Source organism: Elaeis guineensis, chromosome 3 (genome assembly GCF_000442705.2).
Source record: "Elaeis guineensis isolate ETL-2024a chromosome 3, EG11, whole genome shotgun sequence".
Classification (NCBI taxonomy): Eukaryota; Viridiplantae; Streptophyta; class Magnoliopsida; order Arecales; family Arecaceae; genus Elaeis; species Elaeis guineensis.
The window spans coordinates 98,876,971-98,896,077 of NC_025995.2; the positions used below are offsets into that span (position 1 = coordinate 98,876,971).

Consider the following 19,107-nt stretch of genomic DNA (forward strand, 5'->3'; position numbering starts at 1 on the left):
GGCGGCAACGGCCGACTCTCCCGGGTTCGGAGAGACCAGGGCCGGCGGTCGGCGTGACCGTCGGCGCCGGAAAATCAGAGGAAAGAGGCGGCGAACAGGGGGGTTTCTTTCTCCAACTAAATCCGGCGACACCCGTCGCCGGCCATCGTGCACACAGGCACGGGAAAGAAGGGAGAGAAGAGAGGGAGAGGAGGGAGACCTTACCACAACCTCCGATGACCCCCACCGGCGAGAAATCGCGGCGAACACGGGTCGAGGAGTCGCAGCTTCAAACGGGAAAATCGGAGAAAAATCTCCGGCAATTGACGACGACGGAAGGATCTACCCATAGAGGAGAGGGGAAGGGTTCTTATAGAGCTCGTCCTAGGGTCTTTCAATGGCCCTAGGACTCCGATTCTTGATCGGAGAAGAGGAAGACTCCGATCGGGAGTCTTCCTGCTCTGTTTTTCTTTTTCTTTTTTCTTTTTTTTTTGTTTTGGGCTTAGAATTCGTTGCTTGGGCCAGGCCTCACATTCTTCCCCTCTAAAAGAAATTTCGTCCTCGAAATTTTTCCTTGCTTGAGTCTTCATAGTTTCTTATTTGAATCTCATCCATAAATATTTTAATTCTTGATATAAATTCATTCTTAAATCATTTCATAAGAAAAAAATCGGTACATCAAATATCGATCTGAACGGAACCATCCATTTTCTTATTTATCAAGATCAACATCTCAAAGATTTTCAATATTTCAAGATTTCCAAATTATGATCTTATTTTCTGTAAAAATTAACATTCAATATCTCATGACTCAAATTAAAATCAAATCTATTTCTTGTGAATAGAAGAGGATCAATGTCTCTATTCTTGCATAAGAACTTCATTCATCATCATCATTCATTTTTCTTTTCTTTTTTTTATATTTATTTCAAAATATTTACCACTCTTAATTTCAACCCATCATAAGATAGGAAAAACATACTTATGTGAATCATTTGATGATATCACAATCAATCAAAATTCAAAAATATTTTCTCTTATTCGTACTTTCAAAAATTAAAAATTTATCATTTCAATCTCATTCTCGAGCTTTTGATATTTTAATTCTCGATACAACTTCATCATTAAGTCATTTCATAAAGATCAATATCACCATTATTGATTGAATCAATATCACTATTTCTAGTCATCGAAATTTTCTTACTCAAACCCTCAAACTCTTAAATATTCTAATTCTTGAAGTAAATTTTATCATTAAGTCATTCCATAATAAAAATCAGTAACTCAAAAATTGATCTAAATCAAAACTATATTTTTCTTATAATCAAAATTAATGTCTCTATTCTAAGTAAGTATATCAATTTTCTTTATCTAAACATTAACAACTCTTAATTAATCGATTCATTATCAAATTATGAATAACTCTATTCTATCTTTTGTAGAACAATCGTCAATATCAACAGATAACCTCAATCTTTTTCATTCAGTCTGAGAAATAATAATAATCAAAAGAGTTCTAACTTCAAATTTCATTATACCCTGGAGATAATTATTTGAGTATACTAATCTAAGATCAAAATCATCATTCGATAAACAATCTCAAATTCTTCTTAATAAATAAAGAATTATAAAATTTAATTCTAGAATAGAGAAAATTTATCTCTAAATATTCTAAATCTAAAATCAAAAATCAAAGGTCCACTCATCCTAGAATTAGGATGCTAATTATTTTTGTAGCATAGTAGGTGGAAGCACTACTTTTAAAAATCACATTAGGATATCTAAAATTTTTTTTTTATATCAAACTATATCATTTATTATAATTCTTTGACTCAGAGAATCAACATTCCTGACTTACTCAAAGTAGTTCAGATTACCATGCTTCCGCTGCGCACTCTGATCTAACAATCAAAATTTCTTAGGTTCACCAAAAAAAAGTTGGATCAAATTATTTCTTTATCCTAAAATTTTAAATTTCAATTGAAATCAAAGATTAACTTTCGATTCTCATTCATATCTTTACTGATGTACAATAATCTTGATTAACCCTTGAGTCCAATATCATATTTAAACCATCATATAGATTTACTATAATCAATATGAATCAAATCTTAATTCTCATATCAATTCAATTTGATAATTTTCAAACCAAAAATCTTTATAAGTCAAATCAACGAGAAAATCCTTCGATGCTCCACCAAATTTGGACATAATCAGAATATATATATGGATTTCAAATCATTGTTTTTTTTTCTAAAATTTCTATCATCAGGATCTTCAATATCTATTAAATATCCTTTCATAACAATCATACAAGCTTCAAAAAAAATCAAATCTCCATTTAATAGTAGATTCAATTAGGGACCTCATTAACAAAAGCAAAGGAACTCCATATCAATTCCTAAATCCCAATTTTCTAAATTGTAAATTCACATGGATCTCTTAATCTGAGATAAATATAAATCAGATCATTTATCTTAATCTAAAGATATCAATTTTTCATTAACAACCTCAACAATAATATCAGAAAATCTCTTGATCAACTTAGATACTAAATCTTTAAATTAAAATTTCATACATATCAGGTAGTCTCCAAGAGATATAATAAGATCTATTTTCTAGATCTAAGGATGATGATTCAAAGATTCCGGTACGATGAATATTCTACAACCTCATAATCGATTTCATCAATAAGAAATAGGCTTCTTTGCAATATCTTCAAATATACATTCATCATAATATGCCACTTTATATATATGATCCACATACCAAGTTCAATTTCAATAAATATTCCAATCAAGCATCATAAAAGATTTTTCTTAGCCCATTCTGGAATAATATTTTATTATCAAATCTTTATCTTGCCAATAATAGTCAACTTCTCAACTAGAAGTAATATCATAGTATTATTTTCACATAGAATTTGAACTTACGATTCACTTGAATAACCAATGATCAAATTAATAACCACAATGCATAATAAAATTTTATTGTCAATCCTTTTGTGATTACTTTCGATCAAGATCTAGCTAATCATATCATGATCAATAGATCATCCATCATATTTTAAATTCTATATGTCATAATCTATTGTGATCCTTTCATACATAATCTCAATGTTTAATCAAAATTTTTAAATATTTCTCCCACTACAATCATTAAAGATCTACACTATAATGTCCCTGGTGTCTATCCACTTACACCCATTCTATATCTGATTCTATGTTTCATAATTCATCTACTTATGCTCTGATACCATATTAATTGTCACGCCCCCGACCCGAGATTGTGAATCGAGGGTCATGGCAACCGCCGCATACTCATAGAAAACTCTTCCCATAAGCATGCAAGGCATCTTATCATACTATCCTAAAACAACAGCGGAATAATTAGTCAATAATTTAAATCCAAAATATAACGATCTAAATTTTTTCTTTAATATCTTAATAAATTCAACAATGATTCATAGGTCTTACACCAAATTCAATAAGACTTTCAACCTAAATAAAAGTATAATGATTCTGCTTCTGATCACTCTTCCATTCATATCTTGTATCATCTTAATTCCTCAACATCTGTAAAAACAGTAAAATAAGAGGTAATGAGCTAGACAGCCCAGTAAGCAACGATCACTTCTCAACAGATTTCATCAGGCATATAAGTAAATAATCATTTATAGAAAATAAGCATATAGAGTTCATCAATTCGAAATCAATTTCAATTATGCAATATAATTCATGCCAAATTCATTTCTTTTTCGAAATTTCAAGTTTCTTTCGGGATTTCAATTTCTTTTGTTCTTCAATTTCTTTTTCGTCAACCATGAGCTATGACCACATTATCCCTGTGGCAGGGTCATAATACCGCGTATCTGCTTGCGGTGGGCTGCGAATCATCTGGCAGCCAAGTCCTTTGGAACCGCTGGTCTAACTGGCGGTTTTGTCGCTGGTCTATCTGGCGACATAAATCCTCAGGACAGTCAATTGCCAACGTATATGCCCCCGTTGGCGGGGTCCTCAACACAGTCAGGTTGTCAATTCTTATTGTTTCTTATATCATAATTCTTCATAAATCATGTTTCATATTCTAATTTCGATAATAAAACATATAATCATGTAGTATCGAAATCAATCAATATAATACATCATGAAATCAATATATTCAATCATGCTTCATCATAACATTTCTAATAAGATATTTTCATAACAAAAATACCATTCATCCAATTCATGCATCGTTTCACAAATCATGTCAGAAGAATACACTATAATTTGCCGATGAATCTAGAAAAGGTGAAACATTACTTACCTCGAACGCATTCCAATAAATCCATAAAATTCTATAAATTTTCTTCCAAAAATTCTGTTCGTAGATCATATCGCGATATCCCATGATCAAACATCCACAGTCCTATACAGAATCAATTTGAATAATTAGAAAGAATACGAATTCTATATTTCAACGGTTTAGATTGGGTCCGATCATCTAATTTTATCTAATCAAAATCTAATTAGGACCTAAACGATCCAAAGTTTGACTATAAGATCAAATCGGATTCGAAGTGATAGGACCAAGGTTTCTTCATCGATTTCATAAAATCAAGTGGAGAGAGAAAATCAGAGGAGAGAGAATTCATGAGGTACAATTCGAATTGATCAGGTGACACAATCCAACATTACGATGGGTCCAATATCTCGATTGGTGAAATCAATGTGATCAAATCAAGTCATGGCTAGATCGGAATCATGGATGATCAAATCTAAAGATTCATGGTCTGATTAGAGTGGGTGCCAGTACGTTGTTTGACAATCATGGATCAGGGTTCTTCATTAGAATCAGATCAGACTTATTAAAAGAAATTTCTTCATTCACTAACCTTTTTTAGAGAGAGAATCAGTCAAGAGAGAGAATATTTTAGAGAGAGAAAATTCTAGAGAGAGAAAATCCATCTTGAATTCTTCAGACAATATGATTCAACAAATTCTGATTGATCATATCAAATCATGTTAAAATTATCATGTGGATAATTAAATAAGATCATGAGAAATAAAATCTAAAAATACTTGATCTGATCAAAGTGGATGTCGGTGTACCGTCCGACGATCACGGATCAAAAATCCATCACGAGGATCATTTAAATTCATCATCATTCTTCTCAAAATTCTAGAAATCTTAGGAGAGATAATCTAGAGAGAGAATTCTAGAGAGAGAAAGTAGAGAGAGAAAATCCAATTCTAGAGAGAGAAAAATACTAATTCAAGCTAAAGAGAGAGAGGGAAGAGAGAGAAACTCTCTTTCTCATATTTTATTATTTATATCATTATTTATTAATTAATTTAATAATTTTTCTTTTCTTTTCTTTTCTCTCTCTTTTTTTTTTTTTCACGGAAGAGAGAGGAGAGAAAATCCTATTTATTATTATTATTATTATTTTATTTTTCTTTTTTTTTTTCCTTTTCCTTTTTCTTTTCTTTTTCTTCTTTTTCTTTTCTTTTCCTTCTTCTTCTTTTCTTTTTCTTTTTCTTTTCCTTCTTCTTCTTCTTTTCTTCCCGGGCTTTCATTGGGCCGAAATAGGGGACCTAGAGGTCCCCGTGCCTTGATCGGCCGATCACGGCCATCTCATGGCCGGAGGTGGCCGGCGGCAACGGCCGACTCTCCCGAGTTCGGAGAGACCAGGGCCGGCGGTCGGCGTGACCGTTGGCGCCGGAAAATCAGAGGAAAGAGGCGGCGAACAGGGGGTTTCTTTCTCCAACTAAATCCGGCGACACCCGTCGCCGGCCATCGTGCACACAGGCACGGGAAAGAAGGGAGAGAAGAGAGGGAGAGGAGGGAGACCTTACCACAACCTCCGGTGACTCCCACCGGCGAGAAATCGCGGCGAACACGGGTCGAGAAGTCGCGGCTTCAAACGAAAAAATCGGAGAAAAATCTCCGGCAATTGACGACGACGGAAGGGTCTACCCATAGAGGAGAGGGGAAGGGTTCTTATAGAGCTCGTCCTAGGGTCTTTCAATGGCCCTAGGACTCCGATTCTTGATCGGAGAAGAGGAAGACTCCGATCGGGAGTCTTCCTGCTCTATTTTTCTTTTTTTTTCTTTTTTTTTTTTTTGTTTTGGGCTTAGGATTCGTTGCTTGGGCCAGGCCTCACACATATGGAACAGAACAACAACAAATTGGTGTGCCAGTTGCCCACAGTAACCGAGCATTATGATCTCTGGTTAGGAATCCTGCTGCAGCTTTTTCCCCTCCAAGGCTTCCATCAAAATTCAATTTAAGGACTCCTGGGTGTGGAGGAGCCAGCTGACTGCTGTTTGATAATGGACCCAAAGATATCTGATAAAAGCTTCCCCAGTTCCTTAATTGAGCTCTACCATAAATCTGTTCTACGGTAGAATGCTCGTCAATCAAATAAAATGTAGTTCTTACCAGTTTGATTGGAGATAGTTTTTCATTCTAAAATAACCTTGCATTTCTTGCTGTCCACAATTGCCAAGCTAGGCAAGCCATTTCAGATCCTTGTCTCTTCTCTATCAATGCTGGCAAAGAAGAGGGTATTTGCCTGTTGCAACTTAGTTGCCAGCTGTCTTGCAAAGGAACAAGCATTGATGACATGATTAGTATCATCAATTTGGCCTGGACATAAGTCACAATGTATCATTTTTTTCCGCCTCTGACGTTCCTTTCATGAAGATAAAATTTGCAAGGTAATTTGAGCCACATAAGTTTCCCATAGAAGATTTTGATCCTTATGGGTAATAACTGCAACGTCCAGATCCACATTGAATTCATTGAATCAGCTGCATTACATGGTGTTAATATGTTATAGTTCTCTAACAGCCCCATAGAAATAGGTATTGTGCTTATGTGGGTCATAATATCAGTAGAAAATATTTTGGATAGCTTCTCGAGGTTCCAGGTTCTATCATCATTTATGACATCAGCCGGCTGGGTGTTTGGAAAAGCAGCATCCATATTCGTATAAGTGGGCCATGCATTTATTGGTATATTATGGTACCAGGGGTCCGGCAGTGCATGTATCTGAAACCCGGCACCTAATAACCATAAAAATTGAAACTGAATTTGTGATGCTGCAGCTACTATTTTTATTCATAAGGCGGAACTTTGTTGGGGCTTGTGGTAAATAAAAACATGAACCCTCAAAATGGAGTTTACCAGCCACTGTTTTTGCCTACAATTATTGTGGATTCAGTATCAAGCAGCCTGCTAGTTTACACAAACGCTTGTTGCCTGCCTCTGGGTAATTTAAGACCTAGCCCTCGTGTTTTTTGAGTACAAACTACAATCCAACATATCAAATGTAACCCCTTTTTTTATTCACTTCATGACCTCAAAAAAATTCTCTAAATTTCTTTTCCAGCTGCTGAATTATGTTGCTTGGGACATGTATAGCAGCCATTATATACATGGATAGCAATCATAAAACTGAATGCATCAAGATTGCTCTTCCTCCATCCACCACCAGTCTTCAATTTTACCAGCCACTTTATCCATGAGGAGTCTGAAATCATCAGGCAATAGCTTGGTACATGATAAAGAAATAACCACACATGCCTAAATCTCTCTGCATAAACTTTTCCTACACCGGAGATGGTGATTTTGGCATGGGGGTGATCGATCAATTGCAACTGAGATCACCTGACGACAACACTCAATAATTTGTGTAATTTGACGGGTTTAGAAATACCGACACATGCTTTTCCACGTTCCACTTCATTCAAACGATCGGCGTTATCCACGCCGTTTTCCCAATTTTACTCTCCAAAACAAGACCAGATAGCATCATTCTCAGGAGGGATAATGTCCGCCCATCAGAGTTTTAGGTCTTCCATCCAAGCTGACATTTACCAGCTTGGTGTTTGATGACCAAGAGGTTACAACAACTATTATCATTTACATTTAACAACCTATCTAAATTATTGATAATTTAATATGATAATTTGAATTACTATATTTAGTATATTTTTTTGAATGATAATTCAGATTATCTTGACGATCGACAATTTGGATTGCTTTGAAAAAAAAAAATGACTATCTAAATTACCATTTTTTTAACAATATTATAATAAAATTTTTATACAGAATTATTTCTCCTCTCAAAAAAATCACACAACCTGTTACTCAACTCTCGCCCCCTCCACATACACCTCCAGCCCACGATTTCTCATCTCCCTTTGTCTGTCCGTGACTCTTCCGTCTTTTCCTCCACCTTTCATGACTCCTCCACGCCCATCCCCATCACCATCACAGCTCCACATCCACCTACCCCCTCCAACGCCTGCATTTTCCCACACCTCTCGATCCATCACTTCTCCACGCCACCACTACACCAACATCCCTCCCCTTACTTCTCACTAGAAAAAAAAAAACACCAATACAAAATTATTGAAGATATTTTAAAAATTTGATTTCACATTATCGATAATTATCATATCAATCATGTCTATCAAAATTTTTAATAATTTTATTATAATATCATCTGTATATCCAATACAATAATCAATATTACTACTGATAATTTAATGATGACAATCTATTCTCAAAGCAATCCACGTTATCTTTCAAAATTGTCCAGTGACACACCAAATGCTACCTTAGGATTACAACAATGGACCAAAGATAACGACAATGGACCAAAACCATTTCGACGGTCACAAGTCATTGATCAATCTTTGCAACGTCAGGGACACTATTTTAGCCATCATTACTTGCCATGTACCCAAGAAATTCTCACGCCGGAAAAGAAAAAAACACAAGAACAAAGAAAGAGGAAGAAGAACAATACAACTAGTTCTTCGTGACCACGGCACGTGACCCTCTAAGATGGAGAAGCAAACCAAATCAATCAGGAACGAAGCAAATAAAAGATTTGCTGAAACATTCTGCAGATAGGAACCTTCTGAGGGTCAAACGACACCAGCAAGGCAGTTTATACTTACCATATGGACTCTTATGAAAGCATTATAGAGTTGCTATGCAAAAATAATGTCATAACAGATCAAGATGTTATCCTTCAACAGTCTGGCAGTCACATTATAATAGTCACTATCCTACGAAATCACAATAACATATGGTTCACCCTAATTGATAACCACGAGTTGCTTAAGTCTGACAACCCACCAAATATAGGCTAAAAGCAAATGTCAAACCATAAGTATTTCAAGGATATGCATATTTGGGTCCTAAGCACGCAAGCCTGACAAGACCATCCACTATTCAGAAATAAGGCCTATAGCGCATTGGCCTCCTGAATCTGGGAACCTTCCTGCAAATGCAAGAAATAGCTTGTCAAAGGCAATTCATGTATGGAATACAACAAAAATCCTATTGCAATACTAGGATCAAACGGTCAACTGACCCATATCCATATGGGGAGGACAAATATGGTGGCATATATGGCCCCCTAAAACGATATCCCGTGTATGGATTGAAACGCCTTGGACGGAACTGCTTCATTCCAGGGACATTAGTTCGTTTAGGCGATACCTGCAAAAAAATAACATTTTCTATGAAGAGCTGACCAGGTGCAGACATGTTGTTCCAGCTGGAAAAAAATAGTGCTCATTCAAAAAAAAAAAAAAGACAATAAATTAGACATCTTGGACCAAACATACTTTGATTTGACGCCCATGTAATTCAGATTCATTCAACTGAAGAGCCTCTTGAACTGCCTCAGTTTCCAGAAATTCAACATAAGCAAACCCCTTTGGCTGACCAAACTTGTCTGTCAGAATGGTAACCCTGTTGACTGTTCCACAAGACTGGAAATGCTGCTGCACTTCTTCAGGTGTGCAAGCATAATCCACCTGCAGTGTAACAAAGACAATTGACCAAATACAACCAAATAATGTCAGATTTGAAACTTTATCACAGTAGGCATGCAGCAAGCTGATGCTAGAAAGTTGTTTATACATGTCACTGTTTTGTCTCTACAAGCAAAGCCCATAACCATTGAGTGCTTGCTCGAATGGTACGGTATCACCTCTTACCACTTGGGTAAGCAGAGAAAGACAAAGAGGGTCATAACTAATTGCTGCTGGGTGCTGCAAGGGATAAAAGCCTCCAATGGCAACCACAGGTAGACACCCAGTCACATGACCGTGAAAAATTATAGTCAAGAAAAAAAAACTGCTTTAAATTTGCCCCAACCCAAAAATTATAGTCAAGTAACCACCCCACCCCCCACCCCCGCAAAAAAAAAAAAAAAAAAAAATCCAATTTCCACCATATTTGTCCTTAAGGTCTTTCATCCAATAGAAATTCCACATTTCTGTGAATCTCAGACTCTAATTTCAGAGGAACACCCCCTTCGTTGAGTCTTTTGTAACTAAACCATTAACCAATATGTGGACTAACCCACATCGTAATTACTCCAAAGTATATTCTTCGAGTCATTCAAGTTTCATAACCAAAGGCATATTAAAGGAACATACAGTACGCAACCAGATCTTTTAATGTTGACTTTGTTATGAGATAACCTCTATGCAAAAAGATAGTTGCACTCCTAAATGGTGAACCATCCCTATATGCTTCCAACAATAGCATTGCAGCATAAAACTAATGTTTTCCAACAACAGCATTGCAACGTTTCTTCAACTTATGTGAGATACCTAGAGATAACCCATAATTTTCAGTAGAAGACATCCCCCATGTCGCAATTGAAAACTTCTGCAGGGTTTGGTATCTTCCTTCCACCTCACTTTCTCAACATTGCTCTTGAGCGAAATAGCACTTGAAACATAAGATTCATGTGACATGCAAGAATAGCTCATCATCCTTGCAAAAAGAAAGGACTTACACAACTGAAAACATAATGCCAAATTCCCACTAAAAACTCAATGCCAATTTTGTTATGGAAATCTTGACTTGAAATGGTTTCAAGCATCAAAACAAACTCTAGAACTGCCATTATAAAGCAGAAAGAAATGTGGACATGTTTGTGCAAGACCAACCAAAAAGACCAACTTGCACAGCATTTCAAATTCCTTCATATGTAATATAGAAGTCTAGTTCCACCAATATTAAACCTTCTTTTGCATTCCAATTAACATTCCTTCTTTGCCTATTCTATCTGAAACACTCATATGCAATCAACATTCCATCTTAAGTTTGTTTCCCTTCAGTAATAGCAACTTGGACAGCAAAAATAATATTAAACATAACCACCTTGGTTTTATAATACCATCACTTTGGCTTCCCAAGCAAACAAGAATCAATAGGCTAAAGAGTAACGAAATGGAGATTTTCATCCATCTACGCTTCCTATGAAATTCTTCATCAGATCTACAATTTCATCTTGGAAGATGTCCTGCAGTTATTCATAGAAAGAAGTTATAATCTTTACCATGCAAATGTTTCTATATTGTCAAATCAAAGACCATTTTATGGACTTCCTATTGAAACCTCATTCTAAAATTTCAAACAACAAACCCATTACATCTGTAGGCCTGAAGAAAGAGACAAAATACAAAACTATAAAGTTGGTTACCCACCTCCTTTCTTGATAAAACATAGACTTCCATGGAAAGATAATCACCTAATGCATCTCTCTCCACAGATCAGTCATTCCCTCCAATTCTTTTTCATACACAAATCCATTTCTTTACAGGATTTTTAAGATACATGAAAACACAATATCTTACCACCTATTCCAATAACTCTTAACTCTATATTTTTCATTCTAAGTATTAACCCTATCTAATAGTCATTCACTTTTGTCCTCTATGTTCAACCTCTATTCTGATAATCTTACTCTAAATTTTGCATGTCTTAGTATTTTTTGAGTGGAGCATTTCTAAGTATGAATCCTGCCTAATAGTTATTTACAGTTGTCCTCCTCCATGTTCATCCTTCCCCTTCCTCTTCTCAAGTGATACTGTCTAATCAACAAACTTTGCAGTAGCCATGTCAGTCAGTCTTGTCTTTTCCTACATTGTTCCAGTGCTCTTTAAACTCTTGTGATCCTATATTAAAAACCTGAAAGTTTGTGAAGCAATATTAGAAGAAAAAGATTCCCTCCCTCATCTCAGGAGCCAATTTGGAAAAACTTAATTTAATGTTGAAACATCTTGTCCTCAAGCTCTTATATCAAAAAGCTTCTGCTCTGGTAACTGTTATTATGGTTCAGATCAGGACAAGATGAAGGAAGACCATTACCACCTTGCTGTCAATTAGGGGCAACAAACTGTCCCATGAAGGAGTCTTTGATGGTTTCATCAAATGGAAGAATGTGTTTTAAAAGAACATCTGTAAACAATACATGTCCATATATAGCACTATGAACATTGATCATCCGTGTCTCCTGGGTGAAATAAACGCACCCTACTCCCTTGCCTTAAGAGTCAACAAGTTGCCAATTCCATAGCATGAACTAATAAGCTTTTAATTCAACCCATAAAAAAGTCTTTACAGCTACCAACTAAACCTTAATGTTTCACAATTAAAATTTATTCCAACCAGAGAGATCAAAAAAAATGTCCCACAACTTACATTCTAGGTTAAATTTACCTTCCAAGGCTGATTTAACCATATGGCGAGTTACGTATGGTACTTGTATACCAGAGAATACAGTATCTAATGAAAATATCACTATATAATATGCTCATGGCATATTAAAGAGAGACAAAGTGCATAGAGGGATTGTCAATTGAGGCTGATGATGCACTAACTCAGACCTTCATAACTGCACTTGTCAGCCCAAGCTTTTTATCATTGCACCAAGCAACAGCCCCTTTAGCCCAACTCAAAACCAACCTAAAATTTAGGGATTAGGTCTGAAAAATGGGCCCAATAAGCTATTGGTTTGAATTTGGTTACAAAATCAAACCCACAATCTTATAGGGCTGAGTTTGGATACATGCTAAACCATACCCGAAAACGAAAACCTGACCTAATCATATAAGTACATAAGTGTCTTCATAAACAATATGCTTAATATTTCACCTTTTACTTCCTCATGTAAATAGTAATAAAGACATTCCTAGTTCTCTTTCCCTCACATGAGTCCTTAGATTATGGTTGCCTCTCTCATAGTGAAAGCAGCAAAAGCTATTTTGGTGAGGATTAAAAACATAAATCAGAAAACAACAAGAAATGATGACTCTTTTTCTTCTTAAAATGATGACTCTTTTTCTTCTTGTCCCTTCACAATCTGCACTTAGACTTACCACCCTTTAACCTCACCTCATGGTTAAGATAAGAGTTCAGTAAGACCAATAAATACCTGACAAGAACACAAAACTCAATTGATACCAAATCATCTTTCAGTCTATTTTTGGTATGGATGTCGGATATACATCGGGTTTAAATTTGGATTTTGACATATATAACTTAGGTTTCTGTATGAATATAGACAAACTGGACCAAAACCCAAATCATTGACCCCCTAATCTATAATCCATGAAGCTGCACAAGCACAATGCCTTCATCAAGATGACGGCTAGAAGAGCAAGCTAAATAAAAGCAAGAGGATAAAAAGGGAGGAAAATTAATATCTGATCTTTTCAACCAAGGTTTTAATCATTGTGTAGCTACTCAGTGATAGCCAGAGAATCGGACATTATAATGATGCTATTAAAACGAGAGCATAAGGCTCCCAAGTCCCATCTAAAAGGTGCAGAGTCATAGCTGAGTATCTTAAATCTACATAGAAGCCCTGCCTTCCGCAATATATCCGGCATGTTCTCTTCACAATCTGAAAACTGGTGACTCTGGGTTAGCGGTATATTACACAATCAACAGCCAAAAACCTAGAGACATGATAATGTATGTACTAAAATGCAAATTTAGAAACTATCAAACAGAAAAAATGAGTTCACAAAGTATTCATAAAAAGTGGCAGAAGTGAAATTATTATTGTCACAAGCAAGAGATCAAGGACCTCTCACCATATAATGCAAAGCAACAAGACACTCCAAGAACTTCAACTCCACCTCCAAGAATAGTGAGGCTTCAGCATCTAAAGTTGCATGTTCACATGATATTCCATTATGTTGACAGCAGGAAGGGATTCATTACTCCACTTGCACCCTTGTCTTACGCCATGCCAGGAAGTCCTATAATTCAGTTTCCTCTGGCCAAATACCTAAATCTTCACATTCTTTCCTCATCCTCCTGTTAACAATAATATAAACATCTAACTCTATAGTCTTATCCATCTTTTTTTTCATTTTTGCCCTTTTCTTTTTCCTTTCCCCTCTTCCTGAGATTTTTTTCCTTTTTTGGCCCTTGAATTTTCTGCTCTCTCTTTGGCCTCCTTGCACTCATCCTTTTTTCTAAAAAGAATTGTTTTTTCAATCTTCTTTTGTTTCTTTGTTTCTTTTTTTCTTTTTTTTTTTTTTCAAACCACAAGCTATTTTATAATAGAGCTTCCTGGCACCCCTAACATTGGGTATCAGAGAACTCAAATGATTGAAGATTGCACCTGCGACCATTATTAGACGTACAGTCAAAAAGACTACACTGGAATCAAGGAAAAATTGCTAAAAAAAAAATGAGGGGAAAAACAGACTGCTAATGTGACACAAGGTGCAAATCAGTATCCAGAACATCATTTTTCTTGCTTTCTGTAGTTCTATTAGATATTCATTCAATTACAATGAGCCTCACAACTTGCATAAATAAACAACTATACACAACATATAAGTTTCATACTTTTGGTACAAAATCAATTATAGGACATATATATACAGCAGAATGTGATTTTCCAAACACGCACACACAGACTAAAAAAAAATGATGCAGGTTTTAGTATACCTCAGAAGGAAAGGCTGCATATAAGTCATGAACAATACACCAAAATCACATGATAAATGGAATCCCCAATAAAAAGTTGCAATACGGAGAACAATAACATGAGATGAAATTCTAATAAATGGAAATTAGCATGTATTGCATAGTCTCAGACAATGTGGTAATGCAATATGGCTGAGAATTATGCCCCCCAGTGAGACTGAAGACTATTTTAATTATAACAAAGAAAGAGGCACTGGATTTTTTTTCTTTTTTTTTTTTTTTTTGGTACAGAAAGAAAGAACTAATCAAAAATCATAATGATGGAATGTGCAAAACCGTATTAATGTACTCTTTCAGGAAATATGAGCCTTCAAACCTTAAGTTTCAGAGCTATGTACTAACCTGATAGAGAAAATATCAAAACATCAGGTTCCCTTGCTGGCAGCTATAGCATAGAGGACATCACCATGAAACACAAAAAGCTCTTCTATCTAAACTAAATACATTACAACCAAAATTCAGTGACAGAACTGAACTGGCTTCTTCATACACCATAAACATAACCATCAAGCCATCTCCCAGCTTTTCCAGGTCAGCTATATGCATCCCAGTCAACAAGCATCCCATTTTAGGGCCCTCTGATGTTATTTCAAGCTTATTCATATCAATATTCATTTGTCAAAGTCATCATGAAGTACAAAATCGCATGCGTCATAAAACATTAAAACTGGAGAAATAATAATAAAATCCTTAATTATCAGTAATGAATGCTAGTAGAAAGTCCGTGCACATGTCTGAAGAGACAAATGCTTCAACTCAAATCATGACCTTGAGCACATAAAAGAAAATTCTAATACTAGAAATATTAGTCATTGCAATTTTAACTGCTTTATGGAAATCCCTATTATCAGTCTTTTCAATTTTCACATTTTATTTATAAAGAAGCAATTATGTAGAATCAATCTTCTCTTGCTACCTGATTCAAGGACAGAAAAGCATTTACTACATTTCCTTCATCCATTTTTGCCCTAGCATTCCCTCTGCTTCGATAGATACACCTTTCAGCATGATATCCATCAACTCTTGCACAACAAACCTCAATCAGATTGACAGGTTTCAAAAGGCCAACACACAGTGGTTGCAAAAGGAGAAGAGAATGGGTGAAAAGTGAAGAAACGGGGACCACATGGTTCAGTTTAGCCATAGAGGAGATGCTCACAAGTCAATATGAAGCTAATTCTCACAATCTTCAGTGCACGCTAAATTCACAACTCTCTTAAAAATTATGTGCACATCCAGTAATTCTCAATCCATGGATCAATAACTTCGCAATAAGCTCATGATCATAACATTGACTACGATACAATGTAATGTTCAATCAGTGTGCATGATTACTGGAATTAGAAACTTACATTTCCAACAAACACTGACCGAGAATCAACCTCCTCCCTGCTTGCTTGAGTTGCAGCTGCACTAGCGGGATCTAAACACACAACACAAACAGAAAACTTATTGATATATACACAAATAAAAATATAAATCAACAAATCCTCATTTCACCTGTGCATGAATACGAGTATATATATTCCACGTGAATTTTCTACCTTAAAAAAGAAAAAAACGATGGAAAGTAGTCTGGAGCTACTCAGAACCCCTCTTTCCTCATCAATTTATTTCAAATGCCTGCCTTCGACCCTTGTCTAAGTTGGCATGACAGAAACAAATTAGAACCGAGACGAGACGTCCAGCAACAAAAGTTACGGGCCGAGGGTTTCAAATCTAAAGAAATCCAGCATTCCATCAAGTGGATTATCTACAAGAAATGGAAGCACTCGATTGTCCAAAATCGATAAAGATTGGAGCAACCCTAGACGCTGGCCGAGGGAAGGGGGCAAAGAGGGGGAGCGGACCTTGGACGGCGCTCATCTCTTTCTCGACTTTGGCTTGCATCTCCCGCAGGGCGGCCGCCTCCTCCTCCATCTCCTTGAGACGCTTCTTCATCTCGTCCAGCTCCTGCAACTGCGTGAACTTGGGGGGATTAGGGTTAGCCTTAGGGTTTCGGGAAGACGAAAGAAGAGAGGAGGATAACCTTGGAGGCGTCTTCATCGGCGCGGGCCATGTCGATGTCGGCGTTGGCGGCGTCCATCTCGCCCTCCATCTCGGCCTCGTCGGGGATCTCTCCGCCGTAGACTTCGTGCTCCTCTTCCTCCATTCCGCCAGCCGTCGCCCCTCTTCGCTGGGCTCGCTCCCTCTCGGATCTCCTTTTATATACGCTAGAATTCCGCAATGCCTGGCACGTGAGATAGGCAATGGCGTCATGTTAACTTCATAAAGCCGGATTTTTTTTTATTATTTTTTATTCTTTAGATCCAAAAATACCCCCTCCCTAAACTTATTTCTGAAAGTGCCGATCCATGTATGAAATCACCTTCTGAAATGATGATTTCATATCATGCGTACCTCCCACATGGCAGGAGGGATGCCACATGGTCAAACGCTGAAATCACCATTTTATGAGATGAATTCAATTAGTAATTACCCCTTCATCCGGTGATTTCAAGTGACCTTTTTCTACCCCCTCGATCCCTCTATCCCCCAACAGTCCGACCTCTTTCTTGTTCCAAGAGCGGTTCTCTCACTCGTCCGAGCTTTTTTCTATTCCCAACTCGATCCTCCAACCCCATTGCCATCCGTGTCGACGTCGTCCTACCTCACCTTCCCTTCTCTTTTTTTTTTTGATTTTTTCTGTTAATTGTTGGATCACCGACTTCCCCATCCGGCTTCCGACTTCCCCACATGCTCCTCGTATTCCATGTTTCCTTAAAAGACTGTGGTTTTTATTTTTAATTTGATAATTTTAATTTTTTTTCAAAATATGTACTTAGATTTAATTATTTTTGTATTCTTATGACTAATTTGTGGTCTGCTTGTTTTATTTTAATTACACTAGTTATGTTGATTACGTTTATTTAATATTTAAAATAAATTCAAATAATTTGAAATAAAATATATTATCTATGGTCGATTAAAAAAATTTAATTAGGAATAAAATAGATTAATGAGGTTAATTAATTTATTTTAATAATTTGTGCCATAAATATGATTAATCTGTATTAGTCACGATTGATTGGTGCAGTGATTATATTGTGTTAATCTAATAACCTAATTTGAATTTTTTTATTAATTTAAATAGAATTAGATTAATTAGTTTAATCTAATTAGAATTTGTGCTATGTTAAATTAATTTCTATAATGAATTCAATTAATTAATTTTTATTAATTAATTTTTACGAATTAAATTCTGCTATGTAATTATTGTATTATTTTGATTAGTGTGAATTTGTTTGATTAATTTGAATTAAGTCGGATTAGTTACGTTATTTAGATTTAAAACTAAATAAATAGTTTATTTTTTGTGCCATGTCAGATTATTTTTGTTTTGATTTATTATAATTTTTATTAATTAAAATAATTTGAATTAAATTCGAGTGGAACTTGAATTAATTTGAAGTAAATTAGATTATATTAATTATTTTACTTTGAATTAACTCATATGAATTAGATTAATTTGATTAAGTTGTGTTAATTTAGTGCTTGGTTAAATTAATTTATACCATACATTTGATCAATTTGAATAATTTGTGCTATATTAATCGAATTAATTTATTCTTTAGGTAATAGAAATGGCAGAAATAGCGACGGTCTCATGCTATATCAATGGTTCTATGGTTAAAAGATCGTATGAAATAGAGTATACTGAGTGATCACAAAAGGACAGTATGAAATAGCCTATACGCCTTGTAGATGATTTATCCTAGATTTCGGTAGGTCTGACCTCAACAACATTATCATTATTAGTGATAAAGACATCCAAGGCCTCGAAGATAGCAGTTAGAACAACTACATAGGACAAACAGATTGTGGATTTCTCAAGACATTTAATCATATGGTTTATCATTACACACGGCAGATTAACTTTATCACCCGAAAGAATTCTTGTGAAGAAATAAATATCTATATGTGATACATTATCTCTATGACCTCCTCTAGATAGAAAATTCAATGTTAATATATGATGAATTAATCTATTTTTCAGTGATAATAGATGTGCACTAGGTTTATTTGTTTGTCCTAGACCATCATCATCAAAAATAGTTCTAATACAATTATAGTAACCCAATCTATTATGACTCCAATAAGTGATATTAAAATATCTATCACCATCTGACGTAATACCTAGAATTTGATCAAGAATATCACAGTCAAACTCGATAGTCTTTCCTTTCATAAAAGATAAAACAGAACAAGTTGATCTATCAAAACTAAAATTACTATAAAAAAGATATGTTAGCTTATTCAATGTAATCATAGAAAGCC

The 19,107-nt window shown here is 35.5% G+C and overlaps 1 protein-coding gene and 1 long non-coding RNA gene across 4 annotated transcripts; both read right to left on the bottom strand.

The window, feature by feature from the left end:
• Nucleotides 1–8,947: 8,947 nt before the first annotated feature.
• Nucleotides 8,948–16,987, bottom strand: LOC105041936 (polyadenylate-binding protein 2). Of its 3 annotated transcripts, none has more exons than XM_010919012.3 (6): nt 16,820–16,987; nt 16,641–16,749; nt 16,143–16,213; nt 9,612–9,803; nt 9,356–9,483; nt 8,948–9,262 (listed from the first exon to the last, which is right to left on the bottom strand). In XM_010919012.3, the coding sequence occupies exons 1-6, from the start codon at nt 16,940–16,942 to the stop codon at nt 9,214–9,216; spliced, it is 672 nt and encodes a 223-aa protein (XP_010917314.1). In that variant the 5' UTR covers nt 16,943–16,987; the 3' UTR covers nt 8,948–9,213. The 3 variants fall into 3 exon arrangements, with proteins under 3 accessions (XP_010917314.1, XP_073110233.1, XP_019705048.1); XM_073254132.1 differs by having other exon boundaries at nt 16,641–16,743; nt 16,820–16,982; XM_019849489.3 differs by lacking the exons at nt 16,143–16,213; nt 16,641–16,749; nt 16,820–16,987 and adding an exon at nt 13,884–14,419.
• On the bottom strand, nt 14,307–15,270 carry LOC140856546 (uncharacterized). Its single transcript, XR_012139803.1, has 2 exons — nt 15,133–15,270; nt 14,307–14,419 (listed from the first exon to the last, which is right to left on the bottom strand). It is a non-coding gene; the product is annotated as an uncharacterized lncRNA (long non-coding RNA).
• Nucleotides 16,988–19,107: the final 2,120 nt, after the last annotated feature.

Bases quoted from the DNA above. Each gene is read 5' to 3' on its own strand.
- LOC105041936 (XM_010919012.3), bottom strand. From the start codon at position 16,942: ATGGAGGAAGAGGAGCACGAAGTCTACGGCGGAGAGATCCCCGACGAG. The intron at 9,484-9,611 runs GTATGTTTGGTC...ATTTTTTTGCAG, and splicing joins TACATGGGCGTCAAATCAAA to GTATCGCCTAAACGAACTAA. The intron at 9,263-9,355 runs GTCAGTTGACCG...TTGCATTTGCAG, and splicing joins TCCTCCCCATATGGATATGG to GAAGGTTCCCAGATTCAGGA.